The sequence below is a fragment of the Hippichthys cyanospilos genome, chromosome 5, assembly GCF_059441005.1.
Source record: "Hippichthys cyanospilos isolate Australia breed blue-spotted pipefish chromosome 5, RoL_Hcya_1.0, whole genome shotgun sequence".
Lineage (NCBI taxonomy): Eukaryota > Metazoa > Chordata > Actinopteri > Syngnathiformes > Syngnathidae > Hippichthys > Hippichthys cyanospilos.
Window position 1 is genome coordinate 13,072,964 of NC_142373.1, and position 21,611 is coordinate 13,094,574.

At 38.4% G+C, this 21,611-nt stretch overlaps 1 protein-coding gene across 1 annotated transcript in view; it reads left to right on the forward strand.

Moving 5' to 3' along the window:
• The window catches only part of LOC148423597 (low-density lipoprotein receptor-related protein 1B-like), a 247,169-nt gene extending 228,802 nt beyond the window's left edge, over window positions 1–18,367 (forward strand). Inside the window, exons 84-92 of the mRNA XM_088415013.1 lie at window positions 644–808; window positions 3,962–4,123; window positions 5,319–5,493; window positions 6,164–6,268; window positions 11,416–11,492; window positions 12,060–12,150; window positions 13,297–13,447; window positions 14,776–14,850; window positions 16,528–18,367. Coding sequence (XP_088271139.1) covers window positions 644–808; window positions 3,962–4,123; window positions 5,319–5,493; window positions 6,164–6,268; window positions 11,416–11,492; window positions 12,060–12,150; window positions 13,297–13,447; window positions 14,776–14,850; window positions 16,528–16,668 — 1,142 coding nt within the window. The 3' untranslated portion in view covers window positions 16,669–18,367. The remainder of the gene's footprint in view (window positions 1–643; window positions 809–3,961; window positions 4,124–5,318; window positions 5,494–6,163; window positions 6,269–11,415; window positions 11,493–12,059; window positions 12,151–13,296; window positions 13,448–14,775; window positions 14,851–16,527) is intronic.
• The last annotated feature ends 3,244 nt before the right edge of the window (window positions 18,368–21,611 follow it).

Consider the following 21,611-nt stretch of genomic DNA (forward strand, 5'->3'; position numbering starts at 1 on the left):
GCTAAGTTAGCAAACTAAAGCAGCGTTTGCAAACTAATGCGCTGATCCCTATCTTAAATTCGAACTTAATGATATTCACTCGTTATCTTGAATGTTAATCACAAATCCACGTTTTTTTTTCTAGCATCTCTCTGAAACAAAATTACCATTAACAAACCACATGAATATATTCATTGTGACTACATCTAACACTAAACATTTACAGTATATACATATTGAGACCATGCTAGGCTAAAAACACAGAGCTACAATTACTTTTGCATTGGTTCTTTGCAGGAAGTGCACAACACAACATCTGGTTTGCTTTTTCGTAACCATAGAAACACAAAATAATCAATGAGCCAGGATATGTACATTCATTGCAAACAAAACAATTTCTGGGGAAAAAAATAAAATCTATACTTGCCATTGTGATGGCCTGCACATTTTTTAAGGGTGGCCTTGACCACTCCTGGGCACCTCCTAATGGCGCCACTACAAAACGGACTTTTCTTTCTTGTATATTTCCTGAGTTGTATTTTTTTAGTTTGTTTCTTCATCATCAACTCTATAATACCAGCAGGCCGTATGTTTTCATTGTGTTTACCGTGATTGGGTTCCACTGTAAGAAAAGTGGGCTTTTTTTTTTTCTCCTGCGGCGAAGGAGAACTGTGTCGTCCCCCCTGTGAGAACGGAGGCCGTTGCTTAGCCAATGAAAAGGGAGATTGGAGGTGCTATTGCTGGCCCGATTTCTCGGGTGAACGCTGCGAGGTCAACCACTGCACAGACTACTGCCTCAACGGGGGAACCTGCATGGGCTCACCGCTGGGTAAGTCGCCTTCACAAACCTTGAGTCCTCCACAAATTCGATTACAGTTTCCCGGGGCGGTCCAGTTTTGGTTCATTTTTCAATTGACTCGGACGTCCAAAAAGTCCGGGATTGTCATCTGTCAGCTCACAAGCATGCAGTAGGTGCAGCTGACTCCCCCCAGGGAATGGGTTCGGCAGAAAAAATGAGATACAATGGCATTTTAAATGTGGGGGCTTCATGCAATTCATTTCTGTTTTGCACAGTGACCCAAGTAGGAGTAACATTCACCGCATTGCTTTCCTCCAACCTTGCGACCGCTCTATTTCTGCAAGCTGCGCTCTGAAAACAGTTGAGTCACAAAGTGACCATCGCTTCTTTTGGGAAGTTTTATTTTTAGGGTGTTCTATTTGGGTTACTATTTTTATTTTTAATCAAAAACGTTGGATTAAATGAGCGATACATAAAACGTCCCAATTGTTTTGCGTAGACTTAACCTTGAAATCTGAAAGGTTGTTTTGTACAAAGAAGATCAAGTCCAAGCTGTTCTCAAATTCTGAGGTCTTGTACAGACGCACCTATTTTGGGGTTATATTTTGTGAAAAATAACTCTGAAAGTTGAGTAAAATTGACCCAAATATTGTTCAGTCCTTTTTTGACCAAGTACTAACTGCAACTTGGGCCAATATGACCCCATTTTATTTACAAAGGGAAAAAAAGGTCAAATCGACCCGAATTAAGGTCTGTCCTTTTCAGAACAACAATTGGGTTATTTTATTGAGTTATTTATTTTTATTGAGTGTGTGTGCACTTTTTGAGTCCACTTTAGATAAAAGTTCGCATTTTTTGAGGCATTTCAATTTTTAAGTTTGCAAAACTGCCCATGCTCATAGAAGAAATCAGAAAAAAACATTTTGGAATACTGGTAGTGCCTTCAGATATGAGTGACTTCGCCCAATGCTAACACTTAATATTGGAAATACCATCTCTGTTTCTGTGTAGCTGTCGCTTGGAAATTGCGGTTACTTGCGCCAACTCATAGGCGGAGAAACTCTGTGTTGTTGAAATTCTTATTTACTGACACGTTTTGAAAGAAAAAAAAAACAGCTCACCAAAGATCTATTCATTGGTGTAATTTCACACTTGATGGTTGGCCAAGCATTGCAGAGACTCAACTATTTGTATACAAACAATTAACAAGTCAATTTTCCATTATATGCGTCTTTTAAGTTGCCTGGAATTGATTTCTACTTTAGAGGTATCATTGTGCTCATGTTTCACAGCCTGCTAATGAACTTGTAATGATTGGCCAATTGTAACCAAGACCGTTTTTTTTGTTGTTGTGCATAGACATTTTGCTTACAAGTGTGTCACTGGAAACCGTTTTTTGTTACTATCAGTTGTTGGACAAAGATATCGCGTCTAAGAATATAAATGTCACTTATTTATCAGAATATGCTTCATATACAAGCTGGAATGGATAATTATGTCATTTCTGTCATTGCTGTCACCCCCAGATATTACGTTGGTGGTCGGTCCTATGTTTCATTAGCATAAGCCTCAAAATATGGATAACTTGCTGCGTTTAGTGCTTTTCCAAAATACCTGGAGGGTATTTCAGGGGATAAAAAAAGGATACCTCATTTGTTCTGCTTTGGTGCCTCTTACTTTGAACCTCGCATGCTTGGAAAATTGTTGTCTTCTTTAGCACACTCACTGGGTTTTTATTTATTTATTTATTTTGGTTTTGCTTTTACTGTCTCTCACATGTGATTTGATGGCCATGAAGTCATGTCATCTAACATAACGACCACATTACACAGAGGAGATGGGCACTCACTGAAAATGGCTTGCTATTTCCAACATGCACTCCCACATTTTATATTTCTGGTATATGCCTTACTGTCATTTCAATTGTATTGCCAGTACCAGTGCAGAAACCCAAACTTGGCCATTGCTCATTTTTTCCCACGCAAACGCTGCGAGAATGAAGACACTGAATTCCGTACACCTGAGGCAGATGTGCTCTGCCAGGAGCAGAACAACATGGCCGCGCGCTGGAAAATATTAATGTTATATTATCCGACCCCTTGCTGATTTCAGCAAATATGGTCCAAATATGGTCCAAAATGGATTTTTTTATTTGTTTCACGCAGAACTGTTTTGTGAATCGTTGATTTAATTTGTGGAACCATTTTCTAATTATGGAGCATTATTTTGCAGGTTTATCCCATATTATTATTATTAATGATGAATGTTCATTATTATTATCATAATTTCATTATTATTATCATAATATTAATGGTTGGATGGCCTACTATTTTGTATGAGTTTAAAATGTTGTCGAATGTGTCATAAATCTCGCTCTGACACCGGCAGCTACCAGAGACAACTTCAAAATAAAAGCCTGATAAGGCTTTTGCAATTACATCCATGTATTGTTTACAGTGTTTATTTTGAAGTTGGCTCATGCAGTGTGTTTGTGGCGTGTTATGTTGTGTTGTTGCGATGTTTGTTATGACTTCTCCTACTCTTCCTCCGCATCCTCTGACAGCGGCCTAAAACTTGGCTATTGCTTTGCATTAAATCTAACAAAACCTGACATGTCTAAACACAAATGGACTACCGTTCAAAAACCATTTAGGACCACCGGCAGAATCTCAGTTTACCGAGTCCATGTGTTTACATGAGGTGACCGAATATAATAAAGACCAAAATACACACAGCGAAACTACAAATTTGGAGTCCTGTGGTGCTGTCTCTCCCTGAGAAAGGGTGTGAGCAAATCCTGTGCGGTGCCAGTGTAAAAGTTTCTATAGAACCCTGATACAACTATTTTGCTCTGTAGGAAATATACCTGCCCCCGCTGCTGAAAAAAAAACAATCCTAGACCGACGTATTACTTTTATTTCGCGAAAAACTATGATTAAAACGCAGCTACTGAGGTGATGCGTGACCCTGGCCACCCTACAGAAAAATCTCAGCCTACGCCCATGCACGGGCACATAGAAAGCGGCGCAGGAGTTCTTTTCTTTACTTTTCGCATAACCTGTAATCCCAAAGGCTTTCTGAAACATTTGCTGTGCTGGAAGCTCCTTCACCTTATTTATAGATGAATGTTTGTGCTTTTGCGTGCACTCCCTAATCCCACCTCTCACGTCTCCATTTATCTAGGTAAGCCTACTTGCCAGTGTCCTCTGGGCTTCTCAGGGCCCTTCTGCGAGAAGAGGATATGCGACAACTACTGTTTGAACGGCGGAACATGTGATGTCACTCAGGGGAACCAACCCGTGTGCCGCTGTTTGTCCGAATACACGGGAGAACGATGCCTGTACCGTGAGTTGTCCGATTTTCGCCACGCGTTTGCCAACAAATCGACTCTTTTGAACGGCATCATTCCCAACAAATGTTTTTACTCCTCACAATATTTTAGAAGAAGAGAATATTAAACGTCCTGGCACTGAAATGCTTAAAGTATGTCATGAATTGCAATGGCTCACTAACTAGTGGTTATTTTAAGAGTATAACATTGATGTTTGAAAATAAACATAAATGAGCCGATCTTTTGAACGGCTCTTTTCAGTGAACGGTTGTTGAGTGAACAGTTGCCTTTAAAGAGCTGATTTATCCATTTCAAAGGAAAATAGTTCAAGTACATGATTGACACATAAAAGGCGGAGTAATTGAGGCATGTTCTACACTAGCAAGGGTTCTTGCAAACGGGCGCTGGGAAATGTCTCCGTTTTCTCCTATACCAGCTTGGGCTTTTATTTTTCATCAAAACCTAAGGTCTCAAAAACTGCATTGAGCAGGTTTGGCAAATTTTCGAGATCCATGTTTGTGTGTAGCAACCAGAAATTTACCTCATCAAGCTCCTCTATTTATCGCCAAAGACGCCGATACGGACATTGCGATACGGACGTTCTATCTGATTGGACAGAATTTGACGACACTTTTGCTGCATATCGGTTTGGCGTGCTTGTAAATGAACAAAACCGCACTACTTGGTGTTCTTGTAGCAGCAGTTTTTTTTTCAATAAACAACGGAAGTGGACGAAAGTTTTTTACACACGAGCGGGTTTAAATATCCCTGGTTAGGTGTAGACAAGGCTTGCTTCAGATATCTTTTCAAACCTATGCGTTTAAAAGTTCATGCGAACGCTTCCCCCCTCAAGCCCGCCCCCCTTCAGCAAATAGCACATATTCTAATAAACAACAAAACGAAAATACCACAATCAAACAACCGTCAGGCGTTTCTGTGCAGAAGTGATAATGATTTGATTGTCTTTTTTTTTTTTCCCCGCACCGCTTTGTAATTATTGTTAGCGCGAGAAACAATTTTGGCTCCACATCATTAGCATCCCTCCTCCCATTGTTTGCCCAACGGGTGAAATGTTTTCAACTGTGGCTAAGATGTCATTTGATAAGGATAATTAAGTCCCATTAAAAGCTTTCACAAGTCCAATTAAAGCAGCTCAAACTACATTCCCGGTGTGTTATTAGCATCCGCTGTCGTTCCCTTTCTTGGCAGATATTTGCCACCACTACTGCGTCAATTCTAAGGCCTGCACGCTGTCCAGCAGCGGCTACGTGGAGTGCGTGTGTCCCGCCAGGTTCGAGGGAAACAAATGCGAGGTGGACAAGTGTCTGCGATGCCACGGCGCTCCGTGCCTCATTAACGAGGAGACGGCGGATGTGCTTTGCAAGTGAGTTATCGCCTTCTGCTCGCGGTGCGTCGGGAGGCGCGTCGCCCAGACGTTTGCATTATTTATACGTTTGTCAAGTCCCAGATGTTTACAGCACATTAAATAATTGCGCCTGTTACACATATTATGCGCCGCGGTGCCACGGGATGTCAATGACTCAAATTTTTCAAAATAAAACCCGTTGATCGGCTTCATTAAAATTATTCCTGCCACTGATTTTATGTTTTATTTCAAACTTTAGAATTGGGTGTAAAACAAAAAGCACATTTACTCCATTAACCCTCTCAAGGCAGGTGTAGCAGATTGGCGATGTCCATTTTTTTTTCTATAGGCGTTTCTCCTCACGAGGATCACTGGCTTGCTGGAGCCTATCCCAGCAGTCTACAGGCAGTCGGTGGGGCCCGCCCTAAACTGGTTGCCAGCCAATTGCAGTGCACACAGGGGATGCACAACCATTCACGCACCCAATTACACCAAAGCACAATTTAATAGCATTATAGTTATGTGGATTATAGTTTTGTCATTTATTTCATTTGAAATGAGTTGCTTTTTGCTGCACCAACATATAAACGGCAGCAAAAGCAACCAAGTATTCCAATAGACTGCAGTTCTCGGCATGATGTGCGCATTTGTACTTGTCACAACAAGTCATTATTTCCTCTCTTGTCAGTTGCACAAATGGACGAATTGCACCAAGCTGTCAGCTGTGTGATGGATATTGCTACAACGGAGGCACCTGTCACCTGGACCCCGACACCAACCTGCCTTTCTGTCAGTAAGTCACTACTTGCCGCCGCTCTGATTATTCTCCCCCTCGCCGCTTACATGCAAATGGCGGTTCTTGATCCCGGTAAGCCCGGCTTGAGGAGCACAAGCGAGAAGCATCGCAGGCCCCCATTTTCCCCGCTCGGGGAGTCGCACAACCTTGTAAGATTCCGACGCGACGCGATCCCTAAACCCAAGTGGGGTTTGAAGTCGGAGGCCGGGGCGCAGCATGGGGCCGGATACCAGAGCGCCATCTTGGGCTGTGTGACACGCCGTCGTGGCTTAAGGCGTTCACTCGGATAAAAAAAAAAAAAAAAAAAATCCTGTTCATAGCTTGCCATTTTGAGCATATCACACTAGTCTTCCTTGCAGTAAAGAGCTAGTGTCAGGTTTCCCGACTTGTAGGATTTAGAAGTTTGCTCTCCAGAAAGAAATGGGCTATGTGTCACTCATTTATCATGACATTCAGTGGAAGAAAAAAAAATCAGTGTAACGCTTCCAAGCATGGCCAGATTAATATCACCTGAGTTATAATCAGTGCTTTGTGAAAAAATTCTTCAAGGGGGAAATTGGAAATCCTTTCTTCTCAAGCCCAACGCTCTGCATTTTTAACTGGCCTTTGTCCAGGCTTGCCCCATTGAAATTTGCACCCATCTCACAAATTCGAGTGGATAGAATCCATTTCTATGCAAATGATTCAACCTTATTGGAGGAGGTCAACAGATCCGATCATAAGCTTTATTATTTCCTTAAAGGAACAGGAGATGTATGCGGAGATATTGTACAACTTTATCAAGAATCTTTACTTGTGCGTGAACCGGAAGCGGCGGTCTTGACATTATTGCCAACAATTTGGTTTTGAATTCTGTTCTACTACTTTGCAGTGTAGCAAATAGCGACCCTGCAGTTTTATTATGTGAATTAGTGTTTTTTACAAGTTCTGATGATCTTGAAAATATCTGAACGTGATTGGATGACCATGTCAAGGGGGCGGGGCCAATGCCTATGAGTCAACTTATGTTTGGGTTTAAAGTTGGGTTCAACAATAGGGTATTTGTATAAAAAAATTAAAAAGCTACAATATGTTTTTGCTTGGTTAAAGAACGATTATAAATACAGAAGACAGTAAAACCCGTTTGCGCAAAATAATAAACTTGAATTTTTCAGTTGTACGACTTGCTTTACTTAAATATAAACAGTGCATAGCAGCAGACTATTTTAATCTAATTTTATTTTCAACTAATTTTGTTGATAAAACGTGTTGACTTAAAAACACACTAGCAATTTTTACTGACTAAAACAGCACAATTGAGTAATCCAGCTGTTCAAAAGTGATCAGTAGCAACAGCAAGTTTGTCATCTGAGTCATTTTTTTCGACCTGCCTTCGAAAAGTAATTCCGATTGCTTTCGACAGCCTAAATGGGTCAGTGGATTGCCGCTAACGCTGCTAGCATTCAGTGGTGCTAGCTCCTGCTAACATTGCTAGCCGCTAATGTTGGAGCTGGAACAGGTGTCGTACAGTACAATTACAGTCCTGTTCGGTCTTTTTATTAAACATCCTTAATTAGCATATTTAGCGATTTTACTTGATTTCAGGACAGCGTAGTGTGCTTGACATTGCTGATGAGTCAAGTTCACTGTTTATGCCTCAATAAGCTGCCCTGAGCATTTTTTTTTTTTATTAACCGTGGTATTCAAATGACTCTGACTGGCTTCAACACTAAGTATGCACATTAAGTTCAGATCTATAAAAAAAAAAAAAAGAATCAATGGTGATTCAGTTATCATCAACTTAAAATTGGATACAAAAATAGGGTGAGCTGTTCAAAACCTATTCAAAACAAAACTTTATTTCCAAACCATATTATCACACAGATAACTGTTAAAGTTTGGCTTTAAAAAATGGATTCACAGTTTGCTATTTCACGTTCTTTCTTGCACAGCACGCGATTATAACTCAGCAGGTATTAATCCGCGGCCGGCTTGTCGTCGTTCTTCTCAATGACTAATATTCCGTACGTTAGCAGATGTGATTTATAAGCATAGGAAAAGGTGTCCTCGGTTTAGGTGGTGTTTGGATATGTCTTGAATTCAATGACTTCTGATCTGTTCAAGGTTATACTGTACTCCAAATTTCACATTTGAATCACAAGTGGTGGAGGAGAGCACTCGTGCCATCCTCTTTTCACATTGAACAGAAATACATAATATGTAGAATATATTTTTTTTTTATAGTATAACTCAATTTTATGCTGTGAATGTTTGTTGAACATTTTTCTCAAAATGGGGCTTCCCGGAGCTATGGAGTCCAAGAAATTGATAGGGGCAAAAAAAAAAAAAGAGATTGCAACCTCCAATTTATGGCACATTGTTTCTCCATGTGCAAATGGAACAAAAAAAAGAAGAAAATCTTGAAAATTTTACCCAAATTGCCTCATTCTCTTGACCTATACCCATTTTATGAACAATTAATTTGATGACTGTTATTTTTTTATGAGCAATGCTTTAAACTCATCCAATAGAGTATAGACACCGAATCCCTGGTATTTGTTTTTTTTTTTTTTTCCAAATATTTCTAAAGGAGTGTCATTGATGGCTGATACTAAAATAGTTCAAATCACCTTTCGCTACTTGCGAAAGAAACGGCATCGCATTCGGGAAGGGCTCAGCTAATGACCGATCGCAGGTCGGGTTGTAATGTCACATGACCTGAGCCATTATTCGAGCCTCGCGCACAGCAAGAGGTAACATGTGTTTTTAGAGGTACGGGTTGAAAAATCATACATAATATGAACAATTCAGCGCTGAAAATGACAAGGCTATCAACGGAATCTCTTTTTCTTTCATTGCACGAGCAACAGAGCCGTTGGGTGTAAACATCTAGTTGTTGAAATTAGCGGCACGCTCACGCCTGCGCTCCATCTTCTCCTCAAAGCCACTAAAGAGGATTTGGCGTGTCAATCGGGAGGCGTTACGCAAACGGGCAGGTCAACGAGTGTGCTTTTTCCAAAGGCCCTTTCCTCACTCCGCCGACGCTGTTTTGCAGCTGCACGTCAGGGTTCAAGAACCAACGTTGCGATGAGCTGGCCAACCCCTGCGATTACTTCTGTCAGAATGAGGGGATGTGCACATTAACAGCTCTTAACAAACCCCGCTGCAAGTAGGTCACCGAGCGCTCTCGCCCGCTCACTCGACTCCCATCACGCCGCCCGGCCCGGGAGGAGGCCCCTTTCTACCTACCGCCTTGTAGCAACTCTTTGTGTCACAAGTGCTCCAAAATGCAATGGTTAGGATGATTACCTACTTCCTAGTTTAGATTGTCGGATCAATCAAGACGGCGCATTGCAAAATCCGCCATCTTGTCAGGTATTCTCACTATGAAGCAGTATGAAACAAACCAAATGTTTTCCTTCCATTGCACGCTAAAATTCAAGTACAGAGAAGTATTAAGGCCAGCATGAAATGATAACAAAATGATTACACTGCAAGGCTAAAGTACGAATAAGCTAAGAATTAGGTCGTCAATTTGGATTTTTGGGCTCGTCGTATTTTACGAGGGTAAAGTTGCACATGTTGTTTTCTTTCTTTTAACTCATTAAACACCAGCCCTGTTAAAATGAAATGTTGACAAATAGATGTCAAGTTAAAAGAGATCGTAGAATACCTTTATTGTCATTGTATTAAATATGTAAACATTAAGGAAAACGTTATTTTTTTTTTATTTTGGTTACATGGCATTCTAATAATTTATGGATGCAGTAAAAAATAATGGCTTTTTTAAAAAATATATAAAACATTTGAAATATATTCAACTTTGTTACCACGTTTAATCTAAAAAAATATTCAAACTAGGAAATCTGAATGAAATCTCAAAATTATATCACTGAAATGTGCATTTGATGTATTTTTTTCTGAAGATGATGGTGATTACTCCTAAAAAGGATGACTCAACTTCATTTTTTGCCATTTCCAAAAATTACTTTGATAGTTAATATTTTTTTTAAATTGAAAGTTATATGACTTTTTTCTTGTTATTCATGTATAATTTTTCCTTTCAATATTATATTTTTCTCGTGCATATTCAACCTTGCATCTTGATATTTTAATCCAAATAATACTTGGCAAAAGTAGACAAAAATATTAACATATACGTCCTTTCTCATAACTTCAAACCGTATCTTCAAATTAAATGCAGAACATTGCACTTCACCTCAAAAATATATAACTTTATTCTTGTAACATATGACTTGAACCTCATAGTTTGTTTTACCGTACTTTGTTTTCAGTGGCACCCAAACGTGTACTCCGTTTTAAAGTAATACTTCACTTTTTAAGCCATTTTTAGAAGTAAAAAGTGTTGACCGTCCATCTTTAGTTGGATGACGAAAGTATTTATGTGCAGGTAATACCTAAAAAAATATTTCATTTTGCCACTTGCTGCCGACGGAAAATGACATCACCTACGCTCATTGGCTCAGGTAACATCCAATCACAACTCCGCTTGTCCAACAGGTGCGCCTTGAGCACATGTGATGTCCTTTTCAGTCAACGCAAGAGGCAAAAAATGTTCCTAGCGACGATGTGTAATTGGGCACTATGATTTATTGGAGGCACTTGTTACATGATCAGTTGCTGCGTCACTTCCTGTCACCCATCCCACGCGGCCCAGGACGCCGCGGGCCAGCTCCAATGCGCCATCATCAACGCGCATGAGGCGAGCCGCAGATGAGGATCGCTTACCGCATGGTGAAAGTTCATGGGTGGAACGCCGGTCGAAAGCATATCGGAGGATGTCCGCGCCATTTGTCGGTGTCATATTTGCTGTAATTGCTACGAGTGCATGTAATTAGCAGCGATTCATACATTATCCGCTTGCACCTCCCCGGATCCTTCATGCTTTGTAAACCCATCTGCGCTCCTCGTGTGAAATTACATTCCTTCTCCGTTAGCGGGGACCCACGTCATGATATAAGGATTGTATTTTGTTTTTAATGTCTACACAATCAACTTCAACCCTCACACAACATGCATCCATATTGTGCTTATTTTCCTCAGATGTTGGCTTCAACATGGCGTTGAAGCACGTTTGATCTCCTGAAAATGATACACTATACTGGGTTTGTGTCGTTTTAATGATGCTATATTTTGCTGACCAGGTGTTCAACAAACTGGGCTGGAACACAATGTGAGAGACCCGCACCCAAGAGCAGTAGATCAGACAATACCAGTGGAGGTTAGTTTGGCACACACAAAGTTATATCCTTGCTAAATATGTTGTTGTTTTTTTTTTTCTTACATCTGAGACAAAGGTACACTGGCTGAACACAATCCTATTGCCATATTTCTTCGTAAAGCTAATCTTTATGTGGCAAAAAATGCAATCAAAATGAATTGATTCAAATTGAGATTGTTTTGCCTGGTAGTAGTTGCAAATGCATTTCATTTTCTTTTTTTTCTCAAAATAATGGTGTGGTTCTGCCGCTATTGCTACTTATATTACAGATAATATATATATATATATATATATATATATATATATATATATATATATATATATATATATATATTATTTTTCTCAAAATAATGGTGTGGTTCTGCCGCTATTGCTACTTATATTACAGATAATATATATATATATATATCAATTTTTTCTGAAGAATTTTAAATGTCAGCTGTATTAACAGGCACAAGCTTGCTGTTGTGGATCCATTGGGGCTTATAAATAACTCTTTTTCAATTTTTGAGGTCCGCAAAAGTAAAATGACTCATTTTTGATGGTTTATCCTCCAATCTTCTTTAGGGAGCATCGCTATCATCGTCCCTCTGGTCCTTTTGGTGATTTTGATTGTGATGGTGGTAGCAGGGATTTACATCTGCAGACGAAAGCAAAGGTTAGGCGCCATGTCTTTTTTCATCTGATTGTTTTTGGAATGTATGCGAGGAAGCTGGAGAAAAGCAGGCGAGCAAGGAGCCAGGTTTCGAACCCGGAACCTCAAATTTGAGGCGGGCACGCTAACCACTTTCTCACTGCGCTGCTTAGTGATAATCTATGAGGATAAAACATTCTTTTGTTTTTTGGAAAATCTGAATTCATTAAGTCTCGGGCTGCTGTTCAGCTTTTCCGTTAGCGTGCCAGTTGAGTTCGTCTGATGTCTTTTCTCAAACTGCTCAAAATGGCAAAATGGCAGTTTAGTAGACTCAGGTTTGGATCTCGCTTCTCCCACATTCCAAAAACAGTTACCGTAATTCACTCTGTACAAGTCGTCCTTACTTATAAGTCGACCCCCCAACCCTTTTGTTTACTTCAATTTGGGTGAATTAATAAGTCTACGATTAAAATGACAAAATCGCGGTACTTTATCGGTATTTCTACATTGTACTATATGGACGAACATACTGTTGCGGGGGGTAGGAGGAGACAAGACTGCAAGGCAATGTACGCTTGCGCGTAGATGCAAATGCTAAAGTTGCAACAATAAAATAAACAATAAAAATGAAATAAACAATAAAATAATTTGGAGTTTCAATGCTTTATTTTTTGACACAATATTAGTATGTCTAAAAGTCCTATAAGTCATCATTTGCATGTCTAAGGGCTGAAGGGGACATCAGCCCGTCTTTTCCTTGAAAAAATAATAAATAAAATAAAATTAAATTAAAAAAAATTATCCATGCAGCCTTGTTGAAAACAAAGCGGTAATAAGGTTGATGAAAGTGCATTTGAAAGTGTAAACATGCATACTATATCAAAATAGACTTTTTACATCTAGTTAATTATTGTAAGCCTTGCACATGAAATGATATTACTTATTTCACATTCGAATTACCGTTATTCAAATACGGATGTGGAAAAAAATGGATCTAAGCCGTTCTAAGTCGACCCCCCTTATATGGGGGTTGAAAAAGAGGAAAAAAACTCCATTTGTACACAGAGAAATACGATACTTGCGTCCCCTTCCAGATTGACAGAAGCTGACGGGACGAATGCTAAACGTTTTTCATCTCTTCGCGTAATAAACATGCGACTCGCCCTGCAGGGGTAAACGCGTGCAAAGGCAGCCCGTGACTAACGGAGGGATCAACGTGGAGATCGGAAACCCGTCGTACAACATGTACGAAGTGGATCACGACAACCACGCGGATGCGGGCAGCCTGTTGCGACCCAGCTTCACGCTGGACCCTCACAAGGTGCGTCAACGCCTCCCAATCGGAGAACTTTAAAAGGATCGGGTGTACGTTTGGAAATTCTGCTCCATTCCCAAGTGCAAGGCGTGACGCTAATGTGGAAGATAACCAGATATATCATTTCACTTCACAGGTGCCAAAATGATTGCCTTGAGGTATAAGTGACCTGATTTTTGGAGGTTTTCAAGATAGGGGCCGTCGTTACATTATTTATTTTCGGGAACGGGGGGATGCTAAACTATTTCGCTGCCAACTAAGTTTAAATGAAGTTGAAAGTTGGCAATGTTGAAAAGAAAAAAGATCTTTGACGTTTATAGCCGTCAATGGTAATGAATGAGTTGGCAAAAAAAAAATCTTCAAATGAAAAATCCTGTTTGGAGTAACATATTACAGTCACATGTAAATTTATGATTACAAATATAATAAAAAGAAATCGACAACCCGAGTTGAAAACAGCCTCACTTAATTTGTTTTGTTTCAATTAACTCAAGGCATTATATTGTTTATGTTTCAGAAACAAACTAATTTAGTTAGACCAACAATCAATGCCGATATTCCGCATTTTAAAAAATATGGCGTCGGCCTTATAACAATCTGATAATTAAGTTTAAATTAGTGCTAATTTCAGAGAACTATTTGTTTGAATTTTCATTTAATTAAAAAAAATAAAATTTGACACTGAGAACACTCTTCATTATTTGTTTTTGTTTAAAATTAATAGAAAAAGCAATTAAAAATATGTTTTGGTTCTTTTATCATATGTGAATAATTTAAACAAGCAGATCTGGCCTCTTGCCTTTTAGAATTTTACAACTGACATATTTTGTCAAAATGTTAAAAAAATGTAATTATTATAAAATACATTTAATTCGATTAAATAAAAATGTATTTTTCCTCTTTAAGGAATTAAGGATGAATAAATTTACAGTATGCAAAGCTTAAAAAAAAAAAAAACAATGCACAAAGACTGTTCAAATCAGTTTTTTTTTTTGACAATATTGCTCCAAATAAGCCTCCTTGATGACTAATAATCCAAAAACCAGATCTAATTAAGCTAATTTAGTATTATATAATAACTCCAATGAGACTTTTTTTTTTTTTTTTTAATGGGTGGGGGTTCGATCTTCTATCTTGCCGCTTTCTATTGTCGGAGCTCCATTTCCAACCTTTCTACTAGTTTTTCACCCTTTTGCAACAAACTCCTAAACCCCCGATGGCTGCGGCATGACCGCGGGTTCTGGAATGCTCTTTTAAGCGCTAAGGAAGCGTCGGCGGCCATTTTGTTTTGGCCTACTTTGCATGCTGAGCTGCGCCGCTTGCTTCTGTTGCAGGGCTGGTGTGTGAAATCCAGCGACCCTCGCACCTTGGGTATCAATTCGGTGCCCAAGGAGGTAATCCCCGGACAGGTGAATTTTTCAAACCTCACTATGACTTTGCCCGATAAGGACATGAATCATCGTTGTATAGAATGTAAGCAACCAATGAGCGACCTTCGGGTGCCTGCGATCTTTCCTTGCTGTTTAATGTCACAACAATCACATGAAAATGTTTGTCTTGATGATTAACCATGTCAACTTTTGGGATATCCTTCTTGAGAGCCAGCCTATTCATTCGTGTCCACCGTTGTGTCCACTTAGTCTCGGTTAAGTGAAATGCATCCAGCTCAAACATGAGACATCGCTGGAAATAAAAGGATGTCTTCGGCTGAGGACGCTAGGACTTTGTAGGGGAGCTCTGATGAGTCAAAGTATATGGACCCCAAAAAAAGTGTCCACTATAGTGGACACAAAAGAATAGGCTGTCTCTCAGGAGGATGGATGCCAATTATAATATTTGAGCATGTTAAGCTTCATTTCCTTGGCACCGCTTCACAACTCCTCAGCAGATGCACACACTGATTTTGAAATATTAAAGCAACAGTACACAATTTTGTTTTTGCTACAGTCATCGCATTTTTTTTTTACGTGACACAGGTAAATTTGTTAAACGTGAAAAAACTATATACCGTATTTTCCGCACTATAAGGCACACCGGGTTATATGTCAATTAATGACATATTTGAAAACTTTTTCCATATATAAGGCGCAGCCGATTATAAGGCGCACCCTCAATTCATGGCATATTTGAAAACTTTTTCAATCACAATATAGTAATACTCAAAGTAATAAGAATAATAACTCAAATAATAATTATAATTAATAGCATAATAAGTCATTTTCAATATGAGCAACCTTGTTCAACTGTAAACACACAAAAGAAACAGGTAAAGTTTATTTTATCAATTCAATCTCAATCTCAGTATTGATCCATATTTAAGGCGCACCTAATTATAAGGCGCACCATCAGCTTTTTAAAAAAAATCAAGGCTTTCAGGTGCGCCTTATAGGGCGGAAAATATGGTATATTTTTTTATATTGACCTTTTAGCTGCCAGAATTTTTTTTTGACGTATTTTTATATCACTGGTCGAAAAGGCGGTAACTTATTAATGGTTAGAGATGAAGCCATGTGTAAATGGTGCTTGGTGCAATTTTTTCTATAATGGCCCTAAAAGGTGTAATACCACAATTTCTGCAATTTTATAAAGTATGTGAACCTGTGTAACCACGGTAAAGGCAGAGATACCGTTCTCTTGACTATGATCCAGCGCACTTGTCGAAATCTAGCTCAGGTCAACACAGCCCGAAAAAAAAGAGATAAAATCGGACGAGACGTTTGTCTCATGGTCATGCCGGTGGGCCATCTTCTCGCCGAGGGAAGGATGTTTTCATCGCAAATTTTCCAGTCGGCGGCTCCGTTCATCGGAGCGCTAAAGTCGCCCCGCGCCCTTTTGCGAAGAAAGAGCCGCAAAGCGTCACGTTTCCACCCCCGTGCTTGACTTTAGGGAAATGCTCTTTGGCTCATACACGACTGGCCCACAATTCCGCCTAGTAGTAGGGCGGCAAATATCATCTTTTCACTTTCAAACAGACTAGCGTCAAATTGGAGGCTACAAATTTCTTGTGAGCAAACGTAGCGACTCGGCGGGGGATCCAATTGTGGTGCGTCGTCCCTAACGATATGGCATCTTTTTTTTTCTTGCAGCCCATGAATTACGCCAATCCGGTGTATGCCAAGATGTATACGGACGGGCAAAACTGTCAGAAGCCGCTCATCAGTATCGGCGAGAGAAGAGAGCTACTCCCAAAGAAATTCGAGGGGATTATTCATGAAACCGCCGCATAGCCTACTTGACTCTTTCTACGTTTTTTTTTTTGAAACCACAGTATAGGATGTATAACACAATGGCGGTAAAACAATAATTTTCTACGAGGCTTTTAGGTTTTTCCCGCATCGGCGTTGTGCGCTCGCTGTCATTTGGCCGCTTTTTTCACCTTGCTTTCTGACTGCTAAAGGGAAGGTTACGCCGGCCCTAGTTGGATGACACTTGAGCTTCTGAAGTGCAAAAAATATATTCGCATCATATCATTGTTTGATATAGTCCGAACCGTTTTCATCTGTAACCTAAATTTATTCCAATAGGTGGAAAACTGAAGTGTATTGCATTCACTTGTGAGTCATTGGGCTTTGCTTTTTTTATTTTTTTTTACTGTTATTCAGATTTTTGTTTTTTATAAGATATTTTTTTCTGATTTAGAATCGTTTTGGGAGAGTATTTTATGCTTTTCTAGTTTGCGCAATATTTTTTTTCCTGCCTTTCAGAACATTTTTTCTGCTTTTGTTCTGGTTTTTATTTGTTTTTATTTTATATTTTTACTGTTCTTCACTGTTTGTTTCTGTTTTTGATGTACATGTGTATTTTTTATTTACTGGTTTTCAGACCAATTTTTTTAAACGATAGAAAAACAAACTGATGCTCTGTTTTTTTTTCTGCATTCATTTATTTGTTGATTTTTTTTCCCCCTAAATTATATTTTGCAGCACTTAAATCCTGTATTTTGTGATTTTTTTAACTGTTTTCAGAGATTTTTAAAGAACAAAAATTAAACCTCAGAAAAACTGAAGCTTTTTTTAGAACATTTTTTTCTGCTTTTGAAATGTTGTTCACACTTTTTCAAAATATTTTTTTTCAGTGGAATATTTTTCCCCCCAAATATATTTTTTGTTTTGTGGAATATTGTTATTATTAATATTATTATTATTGTTAATATTTTTTTCTTTTTTAATAGTTTTCTGAACATTTTTTTTGCTTAATGTCGGATAAAAATAAAAGATAAAAATTAATCAAATAAAACATTTAAAGTAATCAAGCCCCCCCCCCAAAAAAATAACTGAGAAAAACATGAGTTTTTGTTTTTTTTTTCCCCTACGTGAAAGCAATACACCTCTATAGAAAACAGAAGCCATTTTTGTTGTTGTTGTTTTTAAGTGACTGTTTTTCTGACCAATTCCAAATCATTACGGAATGGTTAAACGTGTGGGGATTTTGTTGTTGTCGTTTGTGTGTATGTTTTTTTGTTTTTTAAGTGTTCCACATCCTTTCTCGAACCAGTGGACGCTGCTCGGATTTCCAGTTTTGTCCATCGAGCGTTTGAAATGGTCTTTGCCGTTGGCACCGACTTGAATCACTGTCGCCCATGTTACGATAAGAATATGCCGAAAGAGACCGACGCCCACCTTGAATGTTCTCCGATCAGATCCTGTACTGTATTGGCTGAGAGGACAAACGCCGAATATCATATTTTTCTAACTCTCATGTATTGCGCTATGTACGCAGGAGGAGTTTTACCGCAAGGCTCGTCAACCAAGACTTATCTTAGACCGTTACTTTCCGAAAGGAGGATAAATATAAAGACTTTTTATAATTTTATATTTGATTTGTATGTGGTTTGACTGCTCTGTATTTTGACAAAATGTATTAAATGTAAGTAATTTTTTATATATCAAATGTAAATGACTATTGAATAAAGGAGGTTTATTTCCACGCAGACTTTTTTCATTGTGTGTAAGTACTAAAAGCTCTGAATTTTAATTTTCAGCATCACCTTTTTACAGACACTGCAATTACCCTCTGTTACATGGTCATTTCCAGCCACGGTCACCGTGGCAACCAGACTGCTATCTGACTTTTCTCTGTCCACCAATGAGAGACCATTGCAGACAATGACATTTTCAACACTTGTGCAAGTGCTGATTTTCTTCTCGGGTGGGCTCTGAGAAAAAAAAAAATAAGAGTTCCTGTCGTGTGGTTTCGAAATCATCTTGACATCCTAAAAATCACAATGTTTCCTGGTTTAGTAGCGCTGTTCTTAAAGTTAGTGTTCGAGTCTCTGGTACTGGAGATTTTACCAGGGTTTCTATAAATATCATCATGCTTTTTTTAATTCTGTGACAAAAACACAGCGCTATATCGTAGTAATGTAAAACATTTCAAAAACTTGTCAATGTCATTAATATGCAAAGAATGTATTTATTTAGTCAGTCTGTAATTATATTACATAAAATCCTCTCATAAAAACAGTTTAGTGATAAGCTGCTTCATGTTCCAATTCATTTGCTCTTAATTTGAAAAGAACAATGTACTGTCTCCTTTTAGGAGTACTTGGGTTAAAAAAATAAATTCACAGATGCTACTTGCACATTGCCTTACTCTAATTCTGATTTCGATCCACAATAGCTGAAGAAGAACGGGCCTCACTGACTCGCAAACATTGCCGCTAAGGTTAATCAACAGAGGCAAGGAGATAAATATAAGTGCAATTTGAAGCCGCAATGCATGCGCCCCCCCCCACCCACCTTGCATATCGATTTATTGTCTCCGCTCCACTCAGCAGGCATAACCGCTCTTCTGCATAAACAGGAGACCCACAAGGCTCATTTAGCCCACCGGATCAATATCAGCGCCACTCGTATTCACAATCAAAACAACGGCTGCTGCTTATCACATGGTATGCGAGTCCAGCCTGTATGGAAGGAAGGCTGGCCACGGGATGAATGCGCTTTGGAGTGCCCTGGACCAGCCAAATACCACGCGGAAAGGTCAACATTTGGACACCAAAACATCACTCATGACAATAAGCATCCCTATGAAAATTTTGCAGAAAATAGGCATACAATGATTTGCAAAGAAGTATATATATATATTTTTTTTAGGTAATATTTCTGTCATTGCATTAACAAGCATTCAATTAGATTTGCTTACACCTGCAGAAATCCTATTAAAATCTCTTGACACCTATTAGAGGACCACAATATGTGCTAGGACTATTCAATATCTTAATACCAATGCTCAAACTGAAAAGAAGGGAAAAAAAAAATCAGTGGACACAGCTTTGCTGCAAGCTACAATAAATTCTGAGTGGAAAATCACCACAGGACTGGCAGTCAATCAAGAGGTCAACTTAGGTTGACCCTTTTCTGCATTTTTTTTAAATTCTATGCCTCATCCAAGCCTGTCTGCTAATTAGTGATAAATTAAAAAAAAAAAAAAGTAACATAGGATACAGTTATGTTTAAAATTCCAACCATTAACCTGCTATTGTTGTTGCCTGAAGTTCCTTTTTGTTTACAGTTTTAACCACCAGCTGCACACAGATACAAAATATTGTTGAACAACACGGACTAAACCGACCCATGTCTGGGCTCTGGGATTCTAAATCCCCCAAACTTTTTACTGTTTATGAGCACAGAATCCAAGGTAGACTTTCATAACACCAACTCACCAATTAGTGGGTTGCCTCCGCTCTGCTTCTTCCTGGAGTCGACACATGTTAGATTGAATGTGCTCGGTTAAGAATTTTTTATATATATATATATATATATATATATATATATATATATATATATATATATATATATATATATATATATATATATTTGTTGTTGTTTGTTTAATGCTTCGGTAAACAAACAAATATCAGAATAGGAAGACGGTTATTTTCAGGAAATAAAGGGAAAAAAAGACCCAGCATCCCATTTGATGACAGGCAAAAGTTTAGTGGTACTAAAATGTCCGGCTTTGCCTTGTGAGATTTAATTCACTTTTACGACTGGAAGCCGTTAAAATTCACAAAGCGCTTGTCTTGTGTCGACAAATGAAGCTCAGTGCGTTTTTTTTCTTGATAGCCCTCGTATAAATATTCTTGACGGCGCCCATGAGCGTAAAAATAAGGCCTGCTAGCCAAAACTTTTTGTATCAAAAGTGCAGCATAGCGCATATCTCTGTAAATAAAGCCAGGTGGCAATAAATGTCATCGATAAATCAATTATGCAACTGCAATTCCACGGGCTGCTCGGCGCCATTTGCATAATTTTGATTCCATCATGACTGCATCCACCAAAATTATCACGGGCCATAAAACTCATGCCGGTCTGTTTGACAGGAATTATAATTAGCAAGTAACTATTGTCTCTATATATATATATATATATATATATATATACAGTTTTTTTTTTCCTGAGAATAAAAAGTTTTTTTGTTTTTGTTTTTTTTTTGTAAAAGAACAATCATGTTTCATAGGGGCTTTTCTTTCGGAAAAAAAAAGACCATGTGTAGTCATTCTTTATTTGTGACTAAACCATGTACAGTATGTTTGTTTTTTGTTTTTTTACTATAGAGCAGGGATTTTAAAAAAGAAAAAAAAAAACATGTATAATAAGATTTTTTTTGAATGGATCCGTTTAATGGGGAGGTTATTTTTGAAAACATAAATATATACATGTATTGTTTGGATTTTTTTTTTTGTAAACAGTCATGCATACTAAAGCATTATATTTGTGAAAAAAATAAAAATGTATAGTAAGTTTTTTTGTAAAGCAACGGCCATTTATAGTAAGGCTTTTCTTTTCTTGCAAAAAAACATTAGTAGTTTTTTTTTTTATTTTTAAATGTTTTTTTGTAAAAGAACAAAAAAAAAAAAAAAAAGACCAGACTTTTGTTTTTTTTTCCTATTTTCCAAAAATTACGACCTTTGTTCAGCCTGCAGGTATTTCCTTGGTGGAGTTCTGCTCTCAATGGCACCCATTCTTGTCATCTTTGAAGCACATCCGTGAAAGTCCACCACATCTTCAAATGGACTCAAGTTGACAAATTAACACAACAATTTCAAATGAGTTATGTCCATATTATTTGCAGTCTACCAGAACTTGAAAATCAAAAGTGTTGTGAATTTCCACTAGAGAACAAATTGAATCTACTTGCACCATGGACCATTGTTGAGGAAATCCAA